This window comes from Erythrolamprus reginae, chromosome 1 (assembly GCF_031021105.1).
Source record: "Erythrolamprus reginae isolate rEryReg1 chromosome 1, rEryReg1.hap1, whole genome shotgun sequence".
Lineage (NCBI taxonomy): Eukaryota > Metazoa > Chordata > Lepidosauria > Squamata > Dipsadidae > Erythrolamprus > Erythrolamprus reginae.
The window spans coordinates 189,955,071-189,979,863 of NC_091950.1; the positions used below are offsets into that span (position 1 = coordinate 189,955,071).

General features: G+C 37.9%; 1 protein-coding gene across 3 annotated transcripts in view; it reads right to left on the reverse strand.

Moving 5' to 3' along the window:
- Positions 1–24,793, reverse strand: part of TLK1 (tousled like kinase 1) — a 112,327-nt gene that overhangs the window by 23,074 nt on the left and 64,460 nt on the right. Inside the window, exons 5-13 of one of the 3 annotated variants that reach the window (XM_070731752.1) lie at positions 24,354–24,400; positions 15,089–15,175; positions 13,368–13,457; positions 10,780–10,872; positions 10,333–10,443; positions 9,071–9,207; positions 8,303–8,491; positions 7,161–7,227; positions 1,831–1,928 (exon numbers count right to left, since the gene is read on the reverse strand). In XM_070731752.1, coding sequence (XP_070587853.1) covers positions 1,831–1,928; positions 7,161–7,227; positions 8,303–8,491; positions 9,071–9,207; positions 10,333–10,443; positions 10,780–10,872; positions 13,368–13,457; positions 15,089–15,175; positions 24,354–24,400 — 919 coding nt within the window. Of the gene's footprint in view, positions 1–1,830; positions 1,929–7,160; positions 7,228–8,302; positions 8,492–9,070; positions 9,208–10,332; positions 10,444–10,779; positions 10,873–13,367; positions 13,458–15,088; positions 15,176–17,331; positions 17,531–20,345; positions 20,575–24,353; positions 24,401–24,793 lie in introns of those variants that run through there. The other 2 variants (XM_070731753.1, XM_070731754.1) reach the window with 2 other exon arrangements.

The following is a 24,793-nucleotide window of genomic DNA, read 5'->3' on the forward strand; positions in this document are numbered from 1 at the left end:
ACACCCCCGATTGTAAGACGTATCGGGGGTTTTAGGGGGTCGGCTAATATAAGCCGTACCCCGAAAGTAAGACATATGTCTTACTTTCGGGGAAACACGGGGGTATTGCCGCCTCCCTCTCATCTAGCTGGACCTGGAGAGCGAGAAGGCGGTGGCGAGGGAGGCGCTTGGGAGCGGCGCGGCGGGGAAAGCAGCGGGGGCGGGGGCCGCCTCCCTCCCTCCCAGCTGGCAGCGCACTCCGGGCCTCGCCGGCCGGCTCCCTCTCCATCTGTCTATGTCTTTTTCTGACTCCAGCGCTACCTTCCTGCTCAACGAGGTAACTTAACGGGCACGGTTTTTTCCAATATAAGACATACCCCGAAAGTAAGACATAGTGGGGCTTTTGGGGATAAAAAGAAAGTAAGACACTGTCTTACTTTCGGGGAAACACGGTATGTGCTTGGTGCTTTTAAAAACAGATTTTTAAAATGAGAAGTCAGACTTCAGACTTGTTTCCAGGTCAGTAAGATTTCTAACTGGACTTTAATGGAAACATTTAAGACACTAATCACTGCTTCACGGATTGCTTCTACTTTTATTCAGAGATCCATGAATGACAACATTCACATTATAGAAGAACAAAAAGTTTATCAAGATGTAAAATACCTGTGGTTTTGACTCTTTATTCTAAACCCCCCCGCCAACCTCAGATAATCGTTGCTATGGGTCATCCTTTCTACAAAAAGAACAGGATATTGGTGGAATATATTTTCCTTTGCCACCTCTAATATCTGATGACATTTGGGAGTACAGTGTTCCCTCGATTTTCGTGGGTTCGAACTTTGTGGAACGTCTATACCACGGTTTTTCAAAAATATTAATTAAAAAATACTTTGCAGTTTTCCCCCCTATACAATGGTTTTTTCCCGCCCAATGACATCATATGTCATTGCCAAACTTTCGTCTGCCTTTAAAAAACATTTTTTAAAATAAACTTTAATAAATAAACATGGTGAGTAATAATCTAAATGGTTGCTAAGGGAATAAGAAATTGTAATTTAGGGGTTTAAAGTGTTAAGGGAAGGCTTGGGATACGGTTCATAGCCAAAAATAGTGTATTATTTCCGCATCTCTACTTCGTGGAAATTTGACTTTCGCGGGCGGTCTCGGAACGCATCCCCCGCGAAAATCGAGGGAACACTGTATTCTACATGAAATTGGAGGAACTTAATCCAGTCCTTACATGAAAGGAGGAGCCATTCCCACCAAAATCAAACACAGATGGTCAAATGCCAAAATAGTTTGGCAGCAAACAAGGACTATCTGAAAATAAGATATTATTTTCTACTACTTCAGAGGTCTCTTGAGATGCATAAAAAGAAATTGGAAGCTTTTTTAAAATTACCGTGAGCTACCACATAAACTTTCAGGATATAAAGAATTTAATGGAGTTGGGATATTAGAAAAGGAAAAGGAATGAATTGGCTTGTTAAATCTCCTAATAGCCAATTTTCAAGTATGTTGAAAGAGGAAGGATTGTGAGGTAAGAAAAATCTGCTCATTGTATTATTTAGAGATATGGTAAAAATGCAAATGAATAAGAGCACATTTTACACTTTTCAAAATCATCATTCTACCTTGTTAAGAAAAAAATTCTCAGAATTACCTAAGGAAGTTGATGCATATTTTGTGTTATTTTATGTTTACTTCAAGAAAAACAAGAGTGAAAAAGAAAGCCAAAAACTGGCTAAGTAGAGTAATAGTATCTTTTGCTTATTTTTATGTCACATTTTTCCAGAACCAGTAAACATTGAGAAAATGAATATGGAACATTAAAGTCTAGAATCTTACTGAGAATTATCTTCATTGTTTATTCTTTTGAGTTCTCGTATATGAAGGTTTCTAACTCTTTCCAAACGTTCAAGTTCTGCTTGTATTTCAGCTTCTTCCTGCAGAATATATGTTACAAAAACAAACAAGGAAAAAAACAATATTTTATCCCCATCTCAATTGCAGTGCTGATAAAATAAAAGCCAGAAACTACTATTTTCATTGGTTGGAATCATTTTTTAATTTAACCCCATTAACAACTTTCAACCAATTTTGAGGACAAATGAACAGCAATATGGACTAGATGAGGTTGTTCTACAAAAAAAAGGCGAGAGAAAGTAGGACAAGGAACAATAGACAAATCTGCATTGATAATCATGAAGATTCTAAAGCAGATAATGCTAAAATGGTTCCTGTCTTAACTTGTTTTTGATCCAAGTAAATTCCTTCATTGATTGCCAAATTTCTGCCAAATGACTATGATATACTGATGAGCAAACTAATAAAGCTGATTGACATTAGAATAAATGGATATAGACATTTTAGAAAAATATATTTATATTTTACATATAAATATGTGACACAGTCATGTGCCACATATTTACATTAACTGTAACAAAAATGGAATGAAGTGCCGCAAGATTCTATCCTAGGTCCAGCACCCTTTTATATTTTTATTAATTACTTGGAGGATGTGGTTGAAATACAGTGGTGCCTCTACTTAAGAACTTTTCTTGAAAAGAACCGGGTGTTCAAGATTTTTTTGCTTCTTCTTAAGAACCATTTTCTACTTAAGAAACCGAGCCCGGAAAAATTTCCCAGGAAATTTGAGAGCGGCACGAAGGCCCAGCCAGTTTCCTGCTATTCCCCCTTTAATCCCGGCCATCTCGGGCTTTTCTGGACTGCCAAGGGAGCCTTTTGGTGGCACTAAAAGAGGCTTTGGCAGTCCAGAGTGAACTAAGCATTTTCCTTTCTCTGGGCGCTTGGAGAGGGAAATAAACCACTTCGCTGTGGTGATTCCCTCATGCTGCCTCCCATACACCCAGTGCAAGGTTGCCTCCCGGAGTGTCTGGGTGTGGAAAGGGGGCACTTCGCCCCGGCCAGATCAACTTGGCTTCAGCCAAACTGAGGAGTTACCACAGCGAAGGAAAGGCGCCGGCTACAAAACTAGTGAGCGAGGAGAGGGGAGTCCTTCAGCATGGGAAGGAAGAGGTAGCAGGTAGTAGCAGCAGCAGCAGCCGCCTTTCGGTCAAAGGAGTGGGATGTCTTCTTTTTTTAAGCCTTAAAGTTTTGGATTTTTTTGATTTCCCCTCCCCTCACCTTCTTCCTTTGGCAGTGACTCTCCTCCTCCTCTTCCCACCCAAATTCTGAGCTTTTATTTCTTTCCTAATGGGTTTGCACACATTATTTGCTTTTGCATTGATTCCTATGGGAAAAATTGCTTCTACATAAGAACTTTTCTACTTAAAAACCTGGTCACGGAACGAATTAAGCTCTTAAGTAGAGGTACCACTGTACTTCCACTCTGATTTACAGATGGCATAATTTTTGGTAGAATAGCTAATTTATTAAAAGACAGAAATAAAATTCAAAATTGTAGTATAGGTAAAAAATAGATTAAAGAGAAGAGTTATAAATAAAACAAAAATAAAAGAAATGTAAATGGCAATTAATGCAAAATTCATTTAAGAAACAAATATCAAATGCATGGGAATAGAATAGGGGATGCCGAATAGTAACTTACAAAAAATATGAATAATGAAAAAATATGACTATTTTAAAAAAAGGCAAAATCAGTTTTAGTTGTGTCAAGAGAAACAAAATGTAGTTTTCCATTTCTGGGAAGTGAAATAAACACTCTGTTAAAGTGGTCCCCAATCATTGTGGTTTGGTGGCCTGGCTGTGGGTAGAGGGAGAGGGAAACTGAGTCACATGAGTGGCGGGCTGATGCACACACAGCCCTTGTGTGAGTGGTGGGTTGTCCCACTCGCATGGCCCAATTCCAAATAGGCCATGGCCTGGTAGTGGGGCATGGCCCGGCAGTTGCGGACCCCTGTTCTATTTTATTCTGTCTTGATCACTCCTTCCCTGTCTATGAGCTCTGAATATTCTATTCAATTCTCAGGATGAAACTTGCAAAAGGATTCAAACAAACAGATCAAGAAGCTAAACTGCTTGATAAGAAAGTGAAGAAACTGAGAATGTTGATAAAGAAAAGAATGAGAGGGGATATGACAGCACTTTTTAAATAACTGACAGGATGTTACATAAAAGAAGGTCGAGAGTTTTGGAGAATATGGAGTAATGGATTTATTTAGAGAAAGCTACATTGCAATAAAAACAGTTTGACTTTTGAATGAATTATAGAGAAAGAGTAGTCTCTTGTTTACTGGGTGTGTTCAAGCAGATGTGAGACAGCATCTGTCAGGAATATTTTAATTTAGATGGCCACATTGAACACGAAGTTGCATTGAATAGCTTAAATTATTCTTCTCAGTTCTGTAACTTTTTTCATAGTAAAAGAATATAAATTAAACTGCATTGCAGCTAGTAAATGAAAAGCTTCCCTGACTGACCAATCAAAATTAATCCTACACATTGGCCATGGCAAGAAAATATAAATTTCTCCAGCATGTTTCTCATTTACAATCTTGGTATGAAATAATAAATAATCAATATCTACTTTGGACACCAATCCAGATAATAGTGAAGATATATATTACATTCAAGTTTTCTTTGAGAAACTAAAAATTAACCACTTTTAAAAAATGAAAAAAATAATAGATCTCTTTTAACTATTTTGGTCTACATTTTCTTTGGAGGCTGCTGGTCTTAAAGATCTCAGATAATATAAAAATGTAATATTAGTAGGCAACTTTTTATTCTTTCCATAAGCAAGGACAGTGTGATGGCCACAACTTTGAGGATAGGTTACAAGTACCATCATTCAGCACCACTGTAACAGTTGCTGAACAATTGGTTGCTAACTGACTACTATCTGTAGAGCAATGCACATATCTAATATCAACAATGTAGACTACATTCGTATCTAGACAGAAAATATTTATACTGCCATAATATTAAGTAGAGAGAAAGGGGTTTCAGTTACTCTTCAGTTACTCTGCAATTTAGAATCGTAAGCAGCTGGGCCTTATCTAGGAATGAGAAGAAGGAGATGGATGAACCCAAGCTTGCTATCTCCAACTGTAAATAATCATGCCAGTTCTGCCAAGAAATGTGACTGGGAATTGAAAAGAAAATATAAATGAATGCTAAAGTAATCCCTTCTTTTCTGAGTCTTTTGTAAGTCTTGAGAAACTACAGTAAACCCCTATGACAAACTGTTTTGTGTTTTTTTTCAATGATGTATATGTTCACATCCATCCTTTATTTATCTAATTTTCTGTGTTCGGGTACCAATTCTCATATTTGAAAATATTCATATTAAGGATGATTTGTGTTATTTATCATTCTTAGTTCTGAATATTCCAAAATGCTATTCTAACATTAAAGATCAGTAATCCTTAAACTGGGGAAATTATCTCCAAGGGTCATGTTGGCGTTTCCTAGGAATAATGGAGCAATAGGTAATTGCTTGTTTGAGGGTTGAAGATTCAGTGTGGGACTTCTGCGAACCAAGATCTCTGTATAAAACAACAGTGTCTGTTTGACATTTTTTGAGACCAAGAAAGATTGTAACTGGATCAAACTGTTTAGGAACCACTGTCCTAGGCGACTGCACCCATCCTGTCTGCCAGCTCATGGAATTCAATTCAATTCAATTCAATTTATTAGATTTGTATGCTATAGCAACTATTAAAATGGATACTTTATTCTTTTCTATCTGCATCCAAAATTTTAAATATGCTTTAGAGGCCTAGAATATCATCTATAGTAGGGTAGTCAAACTCAAGGCCCACAAGCCGGGTCCGCTCCATGGGATATTTAGGTGAGGCCCACGGGGCCACCTTGGAAAAAAGCAAAGGACCACAATGCAGTGCCTGTGCCAGCAAAAATGGAGCTCAAGAGGACTGCACGTGGCCCCATTTTCAGCACAATAGCCTCCTGCAGCCCATTGCCAATGAAAATAGAGCGAGCACCTCCCCCAAAGCTCCATTTTCAGTGGCAGAGGGCTAGCACAATAAACTAAAAACAAAATAAAAGGAGAAATGTTTCCCCTTTTGCATATGAGCATCCAATAAGGCACAGGAAAGGAGAAATTGAAAAGGGAAAGGGGGAAAAAGGAAAGACGGGGAGAGAGGAAGGAAGGAAAGATGAGAGGGAAAGGAAGAAGGAGAAGACAGGCAAGAGGAAAGGAAGGAGGAAGGAAGCATGTAATGAGTGTGATGGAGGGTCTGAGGGAAATCCTTTCCTTAGCACTTGGCCACCACAGTTGCCCTGACACCAGTGATGGTGAGCTGGCCACGCCCATCTGGCCATGCCCCCCCCCCCGCCGGCCACAGCCACAACCTCCAGCCCCCCTCCCCTGAGGTCAAACATAACCCTGATGTGGCCCTCAATGAAATCAAGTTTGACACCCCTGATCTATAACATAATTGGGATATACATTCAAGTTGAAGGATAGGAAACCAAAAGAAAACATGCAAATTGAAGCATGGTATATTGTGGTATATCAGGGACTATGGACATAGGTTTACAATGGTACAAAAATAGTACAAAAAAGAAATCTAGCAAATTCTGCAAAACCATTCATAATTTATTTTAAATTTTGAAGGCACTTTAACTATGCTTATCCATGTGCAGTGATACAAAACAGTAGGGGGGGGGGGGAGAGAGCAAAATGCACACAAATCCAAAATTAGGCAATGTTCATTTTGGTTTGTGCATATTACTGTTTGTAGGGTTAGGCGGTTTTGGGGGGGGTTAATTAAGGACAAATAAAAGACTGATTAAATGAATTTTGGGAAAATGTGAATGTAAGTTTAAAAAAAAAGAAGTATAATCTAACATGGATTTCAAAATCAAATCTTTTCTTTGAATGGTGGAGCACATATTTTCAGGAAAATTTAGCTTTTTAAATTATTTGATGAAATCAAGTATCTATCAAATACCGCAGGTTGGTTTGGTGATACTTATTTTTATTTGTCTATGTTCACTATACACAATCCTATGGATAATTATTTTGTGTTGATACATAGGAATGGCTATTTTACAAACATTTAAAATAAAATAACTATGACATGCACAATATGGAATTAAGGGAACAACTGATTTTCTAGAAAAGAACAAAGCCACAGGGGATGAAGTTTAATAGAGTCTTGTGTGGTTATAGCACTTCAAACTAATCAAATCTAAGAATGGATTAGGAAAAAAATGATTGCATTACATACCTTTTTGAGATGTCCTAATCTAAGCTTGAAAATTTCTTCTTGTTCATGATATTCTGCTAGTGTTAGCCTACAAGGATAAATACAAGTAATAAAACTTTTAAAAATCAAATGGAAAATAATTGGATATAAAGATACAACACTATTCTAAATACGAAGAAGCCTGTACATGCCTTGAAAATGATAGGTAACAAAGCTTGGGCTTTGATGTGACACAAATTAAGCACCCCCATGCTATTCACTAAAATAGTTTGACATTTTACAAACTTTGGTGTTGTCCTGCAATTGTTTTAAGAAATCTACTTATTGAATTTCAAGCAACTTATAATGTAGCCATAACTTTTTTTAGATTCACCTAGAATACTGAAAAATAATCAGTCTCCTTTAACAAACCTGAGAGAACTATGCTTCCCCCCCAAGAAAAATCAATATTGAAGTGTACCCAGCCCTATTCTGCCGACTTTGCAAAAACAATTGCGTCCTGAATAAGCAACGGTTGAATGTACAATTCAAGTATTTCACAATCCAAATTAATTCCCTTCTCCCTCCTCCCCCCCTCTGTCTCTAGAAGAACTAAATATTGGGTATATTTAGCATTTCTGCCTAAAGAGCTTCATATATTAGAAAACAAGAAGTGGTACAGCAGTTCTAATAATGGTGACACTAGAGTTTTAATCTAATCTAGAAGTGATCCCGGAAATGCAATAATACTGAAAGTCTAATGTGGGATTTACCCATTAAGAACTATGCTTTGTTTGAACGCTAAACCACTGATTACCCTTAAAAAGGTAGTTTCAAAGATATTGAATTTTACAGATCAGGAACAAGATTTGAAGACTTGTCCAGAATAAAATCTTTCTATGAATTTGTTTTAAAAAGTATATTCAAATGTTGTATTTAATAAATAATTTATCCACCATTAAAATCTAGTCTAAGTTATACATTTCCATAAATATGGGCATTTACAGAAAACAATTTTTATTACACATGCACATGTGGGGGTGTTATGTGTGTCAACAATATCAAAACTCTGGGCATGGCCAGGTGATCGAACACCTTTCCTGATCTCTCGCTCATGCTTGGTGCCAGATGCCAGATGCCCCTGTATACATCCATTTGTCTTTAAGTTAATGTTCTGAGCTTACAGTTGTGGCAAATTGGGCCTAAGAAATGGATCGTTTTCTGCTCCGTTGACGGCTTTGTTTTTCCTCTGTTTAGGCTCTGAATTGGCAGAAGGTGCTTGAGAATTATTTGTAGTTGGAGGCTTCCGTTTTGCCAGAAGTTTCCTTTGTCTTTCAATATCTTCTCTTTGTTGGTTTACCCACTCCTGTTGCCTGCAAATCAAAATGTCGCCTTTAAACTGCAGAACTTCTTAAGAACAAGTTATATGTCATATTAACTTCTGGCTTATTTGTTGCTTTTGCTTCATTGCAACCAGGCAGACTAATTACTTATAGACCTGCTATATTGTGGATTTGAGATCTTTATAAAAAAAGATCAGCAAGCTATTTATAGACAATGGCCAATCTGAAATCTGTGGTCTATGTTTACAATAATCTCTATGGAAAGTTGTCAATAATCTTCTTTTGAATTAGACTCAACTAATGGTTGGTTAGGCAAGGGAGGGAGGGAGGGAGGGAGGGAGGGAGGGAGGGAGGGAAGGAAGGAAGGAAGGAAGGAAGGAAGGAAGGAAGGAAGGAAGGAAGGAAGGAAGGAAGGAAGGAAGGAAGGAAGGAAGGAAGGAAGGAAGGAAGGAAGGAGCAGTTGATTAAGTACTCGGTTTCTTTGATTTTCAAAACAGAATAACACTGTGTAACAAACCAGTCACAGCACTAGCTGTATGACATAATATAAATCAACCACTCCTGGGAGCTGATAATTATTAGCAATTTAAAAACAAAACATTGACTAACTTTACAAGATTCTGAAATGCAAAGCCATCTGTCCACTGTTCAGTAAACGAAGCACCATGTCGAACAGTTGTAAAATGCCCAAGGCGTAATCTGTCTTGCATACTTTTTTCTCTGCTTGCCAGCTTTTCTTGCGTGCTCTAAAGAAACAAAAATATTCAAAAGGTGTGACTTAACTGTTTCCAAAACGGCAATTTCATCTACTAAAAATGATTTCATTAAAAATGATTTAGATATGCTCCTCTGTGGCATTTTTAAAGCATTTTGTAATGTCATATAACTATTATTATTTTCCTAAAATAGTAACTTTAATGCTTTTATTGATTGTATAGAACTCAGTAATCTTTACTCAAGCATTAAACTTTTCTTAGAGTACAAACAACAGCTTGCTTCTACCACTTAGTACAGTGATGGCGAACCTATGGCATGGGTGCCACAGGTGGCACACGGAGCCATATCTGCTGGCACGCAAGCTGTTGCCCTAGCTCAGCTCCAACGTGCATATGTGTGTGCCGGCCAGCTGATTTTTGGCTCGCACAGAAGCTCTGGGAGGGCGTTTTTGGCTTCCAGGGAGCTTCCAGAGGGATGGGAGATTTTGTTTTTACTCTCCCCTGGCTCCAGGGAAGCCTTTGGAGCCTGGTGAGGGCAAAACATGAGCCTACTGGGCCGACCAGAAGTTGGGAAACAGGATGTTTCCAGCCTCCAGAAGGCCTCTGGAGAGTGGGGGAAGCTGTTTTTGCACTCCCCAGAGGCCTTGAATTACGGGTGGGGGTACTCGTGCATGTGCAATAGCGCACACACATGCTCTTTTGGCAGCTGCGGGAAAAAAGGTTTGCCATCACTGACTTAGTACATCAGTTGAAATCACCAAAGCTAAACCGAATATCCTGTTTCAGTATCACGTGCCATACTACAGGGTTACAAATATTCTTAAGACTGAAAAACTTCAAGATCTGAATTCTTAAAAAATAATTATGGACTTCACTAATTATGGCTGTCACAGGATACCTGTTTATCCAGTGAAGGTAGCCACAACCTATTTTATTCAATGATTGGAAACTGTTCCACCTATCAGCTGACCTATGACAGGAAAGTGGAGATCTCTCACAAGGTGTCAATTACAACAATCCTGTCAGTATTTTGATTTAAGCAATTCCTTACTAACTCAATTTTTGGTTGAACTATTTCTGGTCCCATCCTTTATTTATAAGGTCAGTTTCCTTTCCATAACATTCTAAATGCAAATCAAATACAATCCAACTTACTTTTTCAATTAAAAGTTTCTTGCTCATTGAAATGCATTTATTTAATCTTTCTTTATATTTTTCAAGTAACTTTTGTTGTTCATCTATTTGCCGTCGTAGATCACAATTAGCCTAAGAATTAAATGAAAGTATAAACATATTATGAATACTGATTATTAAATTGCATATAAATAAAAGTAGTTGTATCTTCTCTTGAAAACCTTGGCATTTATTTACAAAATAATTTGCAGCAGAAGTGACACTAAAGAATTCATTTTAAGCATATGGAAATGTGGGAGGACATTATATTTAGAACACGATAAGCAAATGTTATGCCATTTTGTTTTTGTATTTTGCGTCAAATACAACTATGTAAGTTACCATTTTAAAACAGCATACAGTTTCTCCTACTCCATTAATTTAGCACAGGTAACCCAATATTTCTATTAATCTTATTATCATATTTACCCTGAGCAAATCATCTATACGACCTTCTTTTTTTTCCAAGTCTTGATTTTTATTACTTTCAAGTGCAGTTAATTTCAACATTGTGAGATCAGTCTGTATTTTTAAAAAAATGAGGGGGGGGGGGGGGACAACAGAGATGAATACAGATAAACGATAAAAACCCAGCAAATTAAATGCATATTATAACAGGCAGTTCTAAGTAATTATTGGACTCTTTCACCCAAGCAAAATAGCAACTTCCCTTAGGAAGACAGAGAAAAAATGACCATTATATAAATTTCTGTGCTTTTATTCAGAGAACACTGAGTGAGCACTCTAAAATTTATAATAGAAAATCCAAAACCTTCCTAAGGAAAAGCAAGGGCAATCTATTAGTACAAATATGTCTTAACAGATTTTGTTACTTGAACAACCAAGTAACAACCAAGAAACAAGTTAATGTGTCATAAATGATTTGTGTCAACAAAAAAGTTAGTTCGAGTTAAAAAATTAACTTTAATAGAAATTTCAGAGATAAAAAATATACAGATGTACTAATAAAGAAGAAAGAAAATGTCCACTGATATAGATTTTTAGGTCTAATCTTTACCAAAAACAAAACAGCCTTGTAATCAGAGCTGTGTATGTTGTGCAGACTCTGAAGGAAGGAGGCAAGTCAACATGACACCATGCTTCTCAATCCCAATCAGCTGAGCTAACTCAGGATTATTATGACTGATGGCATCAAAAGCTGCCAAGAGGTTATGTATGTATGTATGTATGTATGTATGTATGTATGTATGTATGTATGTATGTATGTATGTATTTATTTATTTATTTATTTATTTAATTTATAAGCCACCCAACTCCTTCCGGACTCTGGACAGTGAACAACAATTAAAAACAATACAAAAACAATTAAATCCTTTAAGAATAAAATCATTCATTTCTTCCTTGGCCGGAGCTAGGTGGTATTGCTCACAGGTCACTGTCAGCAGAGCCAGGTTTTCATACTTTCCAGAAGGCCAGAAGGGTGGGAGCGGCACAGACCTCCGGGGGCAGTTGGTTCCAGAGAGCCAGAGCCACCACAGAGAAGGCCCTCCCACGTGGCCCTACCAACCAATATTGTCTACCCAACGGGTCCCGGAGGAGGCCAACTCTGTGAATCCTAATTGGTCGCTGGAAGATATGCAGCAGAAGATAGTCCTGTAAATAATCTGGCCCTAATCCATGAAGGGCTTTATAGGTAATAACCAACACCTTGAGTCCGGAGACTGATTGGGAGCCAGTGCAGCTTGCAGTGTTGGTGTGATGTGGATGTACCCAGGCACACCCACAACAGCTCGCATGGCTGCGTTCTGGACTAACTGTAGTCTCTGAATGCTTTTTAAGGGTAGCCCTAAGTAGAGTGTGTTGCAATAATCGAGCCAAGAGGTGATGAGGGCGTGAGTGACTGTGAGTAAGGAATGATGCACTATCCCCATCTTGCCCATGCTAGAGGTTATCCAAAAGAATAGCCAATGCCATTTTCATCCTATACCCAGATTTGAATTCTGACTGAAATGATTCAGGTACTCTGTTTCTTCCAAGGCCCTCTGAAGCTGTATAACCATCTTCTCTATGATCTCCTCTCCCCCCCCCCAAAAAAAGGGGGAGATACTGTCTAGTATGGTAGAATCTAGCTATGGCTTTTAGAGGAGAGAAGGAACTAAGGATTCTTGATAACAGTCCCCTTCCTTAAAGAAAAAATAGTCACTCCCAGAATCCATTCACACAACATCTCCCGTGCTGCTTAACAAACCAAGAGAGATATAGATCTAAAGAGCAGGTGGCTGAGCTCACAGATCTGAGGATCCTGTCCACTTCCTCGGGTCCAATAGGTTCAAACCATTCCCAGATAACTTGGTGCAAGATTCCACCCTAGGAATCTCTTCTGGATCTATAATAAGGCCAGCATCCAAATGGGAACGAATCCAAGTTTCTTTATGTGAGAGATGCAATGGAAATTCCTCCACACAGTGAAATGCTGTGGATATCTCTTGTAAGAGGTTCTCCTTTTTACCCAAGAGAGTATGTGTCACTTGAAACAGGGCTACGGGGCAGCAATCTGTGCATGTTATAACAAGGGCAGAGAAATTCTGGCACTTCACCATCTTTACCACCAGCTAAGCCTTAACAGGACTCTGTTTGATGAGTTTGTTCCTTGTTTTTGTTATTGTGAATAAGTAATCCTGATACTGGACAAAATGATCCAGTAGATAATCCTGATACTGACCAGCATTATTTTCCTCCCTTCCTTCCGTTCCATTCATCACCTGATTTTTCCAGTTTAACTATGAGTCGTGGAAACTTAAATTCCAAAGCAAATGTTTTGAAATATTTTCAATATTTTTAAAATAAATATCTCCTAGCAGATCACTTGATATTACAGTGGAGAGGGTTGAAAACACACTGCTTCACTTTAATTATGGATACATACAGGTTCATTGCAAAGCTGCTTTCAGAAATATGAAGATAGAAACGGAGAGAAAGATTAATGAAACTAATGAATGCCTGCCTTCCTTCCTTTACTTAGCACTAAGTAGATACTGAGAATTTAAGATACACACCTGAGTGATTTTAAACGATAACTGTTTGGGTTGCGTAACAGGGTGGTCCCCAAAAGACAATGCCGTAGGAGAGGGGCTGTTTTGCCGAACCTAGATATACAAACAGTATTTATTTATCATATTATCAGAATATTGGAAGAAATCTGTATAAATATCTGCACTATAATATAATCTTTATAAATATCTGCAACCGGGAAGAATTTTATTTTTCATTCTCTAAATCTAAAGGTATCCATGAGGTACAAGGACCATGAGATATTATTGCAAAGTTATTGATTTTTTAATCAATAAAAATAAAGCATCTTAGAAACAGCACAGAGGATCAAGACATTTACTTGATTTTTCTTGAAGTGAATACAATCACTCTTGAAGCAAGAAACGCTTTACAGATCACTATATAAATACAATAACTATGCCATGAAAGTTCCAAACACTGTTGGTCAATGGATTTTCCCATGGTACTATGTTTTAGCTGATTGACTTACATTTCCCCTACTATAAAGCGACACAATGGAAAAAACCACTGTGAGCATTTGCTAGTTTCAAATTCTTCCAGTAGCAACTATCGTCCATTACAGCAAGTAGAAGTTGTGTTAAGTTTCAGTAACTAAAACTAAAATGGATGTGGAATGAAAGTCATTTACCACACAATAATCAGGAAACATTATTATTGCTATTGATGAACTAAGTTGATTTGTCTATTTTTATCTGTCTGAAGCTTTATGTAACCTCAACCAAAGGGACAGATAAGGACATCCAGAGAATTCACCAAAGAATAAGTGCTTGTCATTTTGCTAGACTGTTGGCTAGAAAGGATGCACTATCCATGGATACAGATATAAATGGTAACAATTTACATGGTTTTTAAATTTCTGCTGTTCATTAAAGTAGCTTGTCTAATTTCAGGCTTCTGGATGAATCTGAAAGAAAGCTAATGGTGCTCTAAGGAATTGATAAAATATATAGGGAAATAGTTTTCTTTTATATAATAATAAAAGAGGAAATCTTTTATCAGTGCTGAATAAAATAACCAGGAAAAGAAAAAAATGGGGGATACTTTTCAATGATTTTTTCCCCAAGTAAAACTGGAAACCACAATTATTATTATTTTTTTAAAAAAATGGATACTTTCTTATATAAGCGATATAACTGCAAAGATTGTTTACCTCCCTTGGATATTGCAGCTTCTCTCCCTAAATTTTCAGGTTTTTTATTTTGTAATAGTTTTATCAATGTTTTCCTCTAGTTGATAAAACAAAAGCAAGCACAAAACTCCTCAGCAAAAAAAATGCTTTCATCTTCCAAGATTATGCCACTGTGAACTAGCAGAAGGACTCAATGGACCGCATTTGAATGTTCAGGACTGTACATTTATTTAGGCTATGGAGCAACGTCTAGCATATTAGTTTATTTTTAAATAGACTTCTTTCCTTACATGTCCTTGCAACAGCCCTTCATAATATGATTTTTGGCATTTCTTATAAGCATCGACTTACAAGTATCTCCTGCTAACTTCAGACCAGACATCATAAACAAAGGAAATTAATTATATTTCTGTACAGGTTTATTGCCAAGTAATTGATCAGAAAAGGTATAAAACAACAGGATAATTTTGCTTGAACAACATAATATAAAAACGGCATCTGTAATATTAGTTTCAAAAGTGCATGATACATTCTCTTATTGGATGCTGACCAATGATGTCCGTAGATTACACTTACAGAAGAAGGGGCGGAATGTGAATTTTGAGGAGAACGAATTGCAGGAGGCATTCCTCTTACTGGACTAGACCCATTTCCACCTTGATACTAAGGGGGAAAAAATGCATATTTACTTAAGTATCAGCTGATTGCAAATAATCAACATTTATCTCTCAATTATAATTCACTATTTATTGTATTGTTAGCTTTATTCTTAGTATGATTATTAGATCATTATTGTTAATTTCAGTAAAAAAGTACCACTAACAAAAATAACATGATCTGCCAACTCTGTACAACAGTTTTATTTTCTTAACTTCACTTCTGCTAAATTCTGAGTGCTACTAAATTCTAGGCATGCCTAAATTATACATAATGAAAGTATTAGAAGTAAGTGTTTTGAAGAAACAAGTATCTTCTCAAGAAATGTTAATAACCTGCCTTATAGGATTTTTGTTTCGTTGATTTAGGTCTAACAGCAGAGTGACACTGGGCATTCACTATATAACAGACATTATAAAGTACAATATAGACAACCAGAAACAAGATAAAGAAAAAAATAATTATATATTAACATATAAATATATATCCAAACACCTCTCACACGAGGCCTCAGCCTCTTTGTGGTTCAAACTGAATCTTTAAGGTCTTCTGGAAAGCCATCATTTCCAGTTCCTGCATTATGTAACATTTATTTATTTGTGTTTGTTTGTTTAAGCCGCCCACTTGCTCTCAGTGATTCTGTGTGGCTTACAAAAATAAAAACCCTATCTACAAACAATAATAACTCCCCCCATCCCCCAGTGACAAAATCAGTCAGACAAGCCATTTGATGGGCTCCATCTCACTCCATCCCCACACCCACGCCTGAAAACCAGGTCTTTAGGGCCTTGGAAAAGTATGTCAAAGTTGAGGTCAATTTAATCTCTGCAGGAATGGAGGGAGGGAGCCATCATAGAGAAGGACCTTCTTCCGGGTCCTATCAGATGTCCTACCAGATGCAATATTCCTTGCCTCACTGGTCCAGTAAGTCAGATACTATTATTAAATAGTACATAGGAGAAAGCCATTGTAACTCCATAAATAAGCTGAAATAAATGTCTCCCAGTTTATAAACATAGAACTAAAATTGAACAAATTGCCACAGGTCAATGGCTTCGTAATGCATAAGGCTGAATTAGAACAATTTTATCCACATTCTCTGCAATCCTGTATTGGTAGGTTTTTCGTAAATAGTCCCATTAGAAAATTGTACTTTAGTTTAGATCACATGTATAGTTTAAAACTCATAGTGGCTTATGAAACTTTCCACTGACTCAATTTTATCACTGCTATTTGATGTGAGCCATGATAGCTTTGTTCCAATATCTCAGGGGTTGCCACAAAGAAGAGGGAGTCAAGCTATTCTCCAAAGCACCTGAGGGTAGGACAAGAAGCAGTGGGTGGAAACTAAACAAGGAGAGAAGTAACTTAGAACTAAGGAGACATTTCCTGACAGTTAGAACAATTTAACCAGTGGAACAACTTGCCTCCAGAAGTTGTGAATGCTCCAACAATGGAATTTTTAAGAATATGTAGGACAGCCATTTGTCCGAACTGGTGTAAGGTTTCCTGCCCAAGCAAGGGGCTTGACCTCCAAGGTTCCTCCCAACTCTGTTATTCTATTCTATATGAACATCCTTTTAATTCTAGATCTTTGATTCATGTATGCTGAAAGGGCATCAATAGCACAAAATCAAAACTGTATGGTTAAAAAAACTGAACACAAATTTGCTTTTCTGAAGCTTGCTATAGCTCAATAACCCTTATTAAAATTAATATCGGATGTTCCATTTAAATTTTCTTTTAAGACAGTGGGTAAATCAAGACCTATAATTTTTGATATCAAGTACCATCTGCATATGAAATAAGCACAACTAAAGCAAAGCTGAACTTTAATTACAAATAAAATCATTCTACAGAAAGACTAGCATCCATCAGTAGAAATACACTCCTTGCACATCATCCCCCAATCTCTAGTAAAATGTTCGAAAACCTTATAGACCTAATTTCAAGGCACATAAAGAGGGAAGGGAAGGAAACTGGAGGGAAAGATTAAAGGAAAACCACATAGTGCAAAGGGAAGTCTGGTTATATACTACTAGATTCATCCCATCACTATTAGGCTATTAATGACTAAATGGAAAAGTAAGCTATACATTTTAAATACACACTCCTTGTCAGTCCTAGATGTTGGGAGTAACATTTTGCAGAAGCTAACCCACCTAGATAGCCCCAGCAGCTAACCAGCCTGCCTCAGACCAGGATATCAGGAACCTTTGTCTTGAAGATAATTGAAGAACCTTACTGCAGAGTTTCTTACGAAAATATTTACTTCTTTAGTAGCAAACAATTCTTCATCCACTACAAGCCACTCTAAAACCATACTAAGCCACAATACCTTCAAGCCAAGCCACACGCCCAAGCCACACCTATGCAAAGGTGCATTATGTACTTTTGTCAGCCAATCAGGTTACATTGCAATTTGCATATTCATCATGACTAGGTAGTTTCACATTGTTAAAGTTATACAATTCTTTTCCCTCTGCAACCTGGAATATTGCATCACGTACGCTTCAATCTTGACACCACTTCCAATATTCCAATATTGCAAACACATACAAATATTCCATTATTTCTCTATGTTATACAAATCCATGTTAGCATCAATTAACCATACATTGCATTGCTTTCATGAATACACAATTCATACATTTGTAATTTACATTTTTGGTTTACAACTCCATTACATCATTATGTGCAGTTATATTTCACATTCTTGGATCCATAACACCAATATATCTTTGTCCTTAAACAACAAATGCTAACTGACTTTTGTCCATAATCCTTTTTGTGAATTTACATCCAGTTTCTCTTTGCTCTTTTAACAAACTAACATTGTTAACTACTTTTTGCCTTTTTTCCTGTTTACATTTCTTTACCTGTTGTGGTGGACTCTTTAACATTTCTACATCTTTCTGTGGCTTATATAAAGTGTTAATTACATATACTCATTGTGCCTATCCAAATCTTCCAGGTGGCTTACCTATGTTAGATCTTTCAGACCTCCTACGTAAAACTCTCTCTTCATCTCTAGGCAATATTTCTCTATCGTCACTAATCTCTGAAGCTTCTACAGGCTCTAACATCTCTCCCTCGTCATTCTCTTGCTTAACCTGACTGCATCCTGGAAGAACTTACATCATTATGATCATCATTAACTAACCTGGTTTGTTTTAAACATACCTCTATATTTGAATGTATTTTATCCTACCCTTGATGATTTTCAAAATTTACATTCCTGGAAATAATTACCTTTCCAAATGAACTAGAAAACCTGTAACCTTTGGGATCTTCATCATAACCAACAAACCTAAGTTTTTGCCATCTAGGCTGTCCCTTCAAACGTTTCTCTTCAGGAATGGGCAAAAGAACCAAAAATCCTCAGATATTTTAAATTACCATATATACTCCAGTATAAGTCGAGTTTTTCAGCATCAAAAATGTGCTGAAAAATCCAACCTCAACTTATACTCGAGTCAATGACGGCGCTCAGGCACTGCAATGGCCCGAGCGCCGGCAGTAAGGGTAGGCTGGACCCACCAGGGCATGGAATCGTTCTGCCGATGGAAATGAAGCTGCGTGCAGCTTCAGCTGACCGGCAGCAGTCAGTTCCGGGATTATTGATCTTGGCTCTCCTTTTTTCCCCTGCTGCTGTGTCTGCACTCCTCACTTTTTCTCTGTTTCTTCTTTCCTGGCCTCGGCGAGCTTCCCTCACTCCTGCCCAGCTCCCCTCCAGCCTCACGCGGCCAACTCCCGAGGCCAGGAAGGAGGAGAGAGAAAAAAAGTGAGGAGCACGCAGCAGCTGCAGCAGCAGCAGGGGGGAAAGAAAGAGCCCAGCCGCACCGCGCCAAAGCGGTCTATTTCCAACTTGTGAAGCCCTTGTGAAGCCTGCAGCTCAGATGGAAAACTTTTGGCACGGGGCAGCTCTCTTTTTTTGCTCCCCCATCCCATCCCCAGGGGGCCTGGGTGTGAGCCAAGCCAGGGGGGTGCGTGTGACCATGAATCCCCCACCACCAGTTCCAGTAATTTTCTTTTGGAAGGATTCCTTGCTGCAAAAAAATTACCAGTCCTGGCGGTTGGTGGGGTGGCGGCTCCAAGCAGGCAGTGATTGCAAAAGAAAGCGACTCTGTCCATGGAGGCACCTCCACCGCCCACTCTGGGATTCCTTGCTGCAATCCCATTCACTCAGCTTTTGCTTTGTAACCTTAAATAACAGTATTGATTGTGTAATTTACCCGAGGGGGAGGGAGAAAGAAAGATGCTAGGAAGGAAGAAAGAAAGAAAGACAGACAGGAAAGAAAGAAAGAAAGAAAGAGGGAGGGAGGGAGGGAGGAAGGAAGGAAGGAAAAGGTGGACCGCCTCAACCCAAGGCAAACGGCGGCTGCGGCTGCAAAAGTGACTCAGGCAGGTGCGAAGGCGGAGAGCCAGGTAAAAGAAACAGCCAAAGTCCCAGAGCCGAGGAGGGGGAAAACAAACGGGAGCCCAACTCTACAAATATAATAAATAATAATAATAAAATAATAATGTTTAGAATGCCTAGTTTCCTCTCTGCAACTCCACTCTCGGCTAGGGAACAATACTTAATCTTCCTGTGAACTATTCCTTTAACATTTAGCCATCTCTTGAAATTGTAACTTTTAAATTCACCTCCCCAGTCCATTTGCAATTTCTCAACCTTACATGCAAACTGCCCTTCTATCATGGCTACCCACTCTTTAAATCTGAATAATATCTCACTTTTAAACTTTAACAACAAACAAAATGTATATCTGGTATAATCTCTACTAAAACAAACACATACTTGGCTTGCTTTAAACAGACCTGCCAAATTTGCATGATCCAATTCAAATGGCACTCATGCTAAAGTTAGGTATTGAGAACCTTTTTACTTTTATCTTGCTGCAAACAGAACAATTAAGAAATTAGCTGCATCTCTAGTAAAATGTTGGAAAACCTTATAGACCTGATTTCAAGGCAGAGGGAAGGGAAGGAAACTGGAGAGAAAGATTAAATGAAAACCACATAGTGCAAAGGGAAGTCTGGTTATATACTATTAGATTCAGCCCATCACTATTAGCCCATTAATGACTAAATGGAAAAGTACGCGATACATTTTTAATACACACTCCTTGTCAGTCCTGGATGTTGGAGTAACGTTTTGCAGAAGCTAACCCACCTAGATAGCCCCAGCAGCTAACCAGCCTGCTTCAGACCAGGATATCAGGAACCTTTGTCTTGAAGATAATTGAAGAACCTTACTGCAGAGTTTCTTAGGAAAATATTTACTTCTTTAGTAGCAAACAATTCTTCATCCAGTACAAGCCACCTAATTTACAAGCCACTCTAAAACCATACTAAACCACAATAACTTCAAGCCAAGCCACACGCCCAAGCCACACCTATGCAAAGGTGCATTATGTACTTTTGTCAGCCAATCAGGTTACATTACAATTTGCATATTCATCATGACTAGGTAGTTTTACATTGTTAAAGTTATACAATTCTTTTCTCTCTGCAATTTGGAATATTGCATCAAGTAGGCTCCTATCTTGAGACTGGAAGCCATCTTTAACTTTGGATTTTCAGAGCTGCCACACTCGGCAGATGGGCATGCTGTGGGGAACAGGAGGGGGGGATGGATGGAGACAGGGTGAGATACATAGCCATAACAATGTTGTTTCCCCTGGGAATCAAGGACATTCAGTCTGCATCTGCAGAGGCGGGACTGGGGAGCAGCTCCAGGTGGGACAGTGACCTGATTGGAACATGTAGTGGACATGTGAATGCAGGGGAAGGGACTCTGACTTTACTTTGGGTGCAAAAACCCGGAGGCCTTTCAGATTCGGGTTTTCTCGGATGTGCCAATATGATATCTCTAATAAAATTGAGCTTCTTAACCGACTCAGGGCAGCGTACAACATAATAAATACGATATAAAGTGTATAAGAAATCTAATATTTTTTAAAAAATGAAAAAATTCTAAACCTCTATTTATCCTAAAACACAATCATCCACATTCATCTAGCTAGATCTAGCCACTCATAGCATTTGCTCGAGTTAACACTCAACACTCACGGCCCCCATGTCTGCTGGCAGAGATGGGTCTTCAAGGCTTTGCAAAAGGCCAGGTAGGAGGGGGCAGTACATATCTCCGGGGGGAGTTTGTTCCAAAGGGTTGGGGCCACCACAGAAAAGGCTCTTCCCCTAGGCCCCGCCAGATGACATTGCATGGCTAATGGGACCTGGAGAAGGCCGATTCTGTGGGACCTGACTGATCGCTGGGATACATGAGGCAGAAGACGGTCCCATAGGTAGTCTGGTCCTAAGCCATGTACGGCTTTATAGGTCATAACACTTTGAATTGCGTCGGGAGACCAATCGGCAACCAACGCAGCTCGCAGAGTGATTGTGAGATGTGGGAAGATCTTGGAAGATGCGCAATAGCTCACACGACTGCATTTTGCACTATTTGCAGTCTCCCAACACTCTTCAAAGGTAGCTCCATGTAGAGAGCATTGCAGTAATTGAACCTTAAGGTGATAAGGGTGTGAGTGACTGTGAGAAGTGACTCCCTGTCCAAATAGAGCCGCAACTGGCGCAACAAGCACACCTGTGCGAACGCCCCCCTTGTCACAGCCGAGAGATGGTCTTCTAAGCTCAGCTGTGGGTCGAGGACGCTGCCCAGGTTGTGGACCCTCTCTGAGGGGGGCAGAAACTCCCCCCCCCCACGAGTAATGGATGGACAGGTGGGATTGTCCTTGACAGGCAAAACCCACAGCCACTCTGTCTTGTTGGGGTTGAGTTTGAGCCTATCAATGCCCATCCAAACTCTCACAGCCTCCAGACACCGGCACATTACTTCCACTGCTTCACTGAATTGACACAGGGTAGAGATGTAAAGCTGAGGGTCATCAGCATACTGATGATAACTCACCCCTTAATGTGGGCACAGGAAGTTAACAGGAACATTTAACTATGTTGATACTTTTTGTCAAACCATTTGTATATTAATCTTATAATATAGTTTTTGTTGTTATTTTACATCATTTATAAAACAAAAGTGGTTAAGTCTTGGTAAAGTTGGGAATTAACAGTTGTGTTAATTTAGCCAGCTTCTCCACCAAACATCCATAGGTTGGATGACTAATACAACTTCAGATTCTTTTTCCTCAGCTCTAATCATTCAAAGCCTTGGGTAAAAGATTTGGTTAGGGTTGGGGTGAATTCTACCTGTACGGAAAATGACATGCCATAATTAAATAAAAGAGGAGCCATATTTTTATTACCAGGAGCCATAACTTTTCAGGTGAGAAAAAAAATACAATTTGTTTCCCAAATTGCTATAAGGACCTAAATAAAGAAATATAAGAAAATTCTAACTTTTGGGAGAGAAAACTGAGAACATCTAGCGAAAGGGAAGGCATCAATAATCCCCAGGAACACAAGCTCTTAAACTGTTATTCTAGCATAACATCTGAAATAACATCCAAGAAAAAAAACACTCATTATATAGGGTCATTAAGATTGATAGGATCTTTGATTAATGTTTGTACATTGGGATTACTGAACAAGAATAGCAAAATTAAAACTACAAAAGTCTCTACATTGCTTTTCATATGTTTCTTGCTCTCGGTAGGGCCTGTGACATGTATCAGCAAACAAACTGATCTGATAATACCATAAAATTTTACTACTGGTTTATTATTATACTGATTCAATGCAACAGCATTGATATGAAATGCGTTCCAAGGGACAAAGGGAGTCTTAAAATACAAATCTCTCATTCCAATCCTATTATCTTTTGTACTATCCCATTTTCCAAATATTTGTATGCAGAAAAGATTGTCTATAATTAATATACATGATGAAAAGAAGACAGATAAGCAAACTTGTTATCTTTTTCAAGCTTCCATAGTTGACTTAAAAATAGAGTGGAAGTAGAATTGATAGTCTTTTTAATACAATCAGCATAAAATGCTAAACTTTTAATCCTCCTTTTGATATTTGCTTTTCAGACTAAAACCAACTCCAAGGCAGGTTCAAAACTGGCTACAATTCCTAAAATACCTCTCAACTATGCAGTTTAATAATATAATTTGAAGTTCCGAACACCCAATCCACTTTCATCTGTTTTAGCATTTGTTGTAAGAAAGTCTTGTGTTTTTAGCTTGCCTATTTGAAAACCAAAAAATAATTTCACAAATTTTGGACTGTGAATGAAGATAAGCTAATTGAAAGAGCCCAAAACCATTATTTGCACTAAGGGCTCCACTGCTACTATAAACAATAATGGAGTGCAATCAATGACATGCTTAATTATGGAAAAGTCATTAAAATATACCAAGCAGATATACAGGAAAAGAATGGGGGTGGAGGACATATACATTGCTATTTAAATTAAAAGACTGTAACTCTAAGTAGCTTCAATAAACAAAAAGATAAGCAACATAAAACAATAAATAGTCCTCAAAGACAATTATTGTCTTATGATGGGAAATCCAACCATTTTGATTCCAATATACTGTAAAAGGCTGGGCTTAAAAGGACTTCTAATGGCCAAAATAATTGGGATCAGCTGTATGTTGGTGGAGGAGAATGTTCTAGAACAGGGGTGCCTGTTCGTAGCCTGGTATCAGCTTATTTGGAACTGGGCCACAGAGGTGCTGGGTGGGAAAGTGTGCGCAAAGGTGCATTTGTGAAAGTGGTGTGCACGCACAAAGCCATCTCTTCTTCCCTCCCCACTGTAGTGATTCACTTAATAACTGTGGCAAGGTAGTAAAGTGGAGCAAAACAACAACTGTATTACTTAACAATGGAAATTGGCTTCAACTATAGTTGTAAGTCAAGGACTACTTTACTATTCTCTCTGATATGGCACAATAAATGTTAGTCATAAAAGAATTCAGTGCCAGTAGGCAATAATTTTGAAACAGCAGGCAACAGTTTGGATTGATCGTACTTAAAATAATAAATATAATTTTGTATTCTAGGCACTTACTGCACATGAATATTTATGTATGCTATGAAACCATATTATAAGTTCCATTTTTAAACTACTTTTTAAAAATAGATGCCAGGAAATATCCTATCAAGTGAAGTACACTTTAATGTATAAATACTTTTAAATCAGAATCAAAATAAAAGATCATGTCAACAAAATGATTTATATTAAAATTGAACTTACCTCAAAATAGTCACTAATTTTGTGCCCACGTCCCCCAATGTTTTTCCCTAAAACAAATCAAGATTTAAGAAAAAATAGTGAGGAAATATATAAAAACCATAAACAATGTGGCTTATATTTTCTAAAAGATTCCTTACTACATATTATTTTAATTTGGCAAGTATTTAAATAAAATTTTCCTAAACCTATCTAATTTGAGAAAGGGAAGTATGAGAAACAATCTAGTTTTCCCAGATTTATTTTTACTACTGATTTAAGTATAGTAAGCTGATGTTTGTAAGACAGACACTATTAGTTTGCTGCAGAAAACAAATCTGCAGTTCGTGATGATCAGATTTATAATGGCATGAATATTTATATGGAATAGTTTACTGTTTTTAATATGTTCTCATTATAATAATTGTATTTAGCTTTTATTCATATTATTTTTTCAAGCTGAT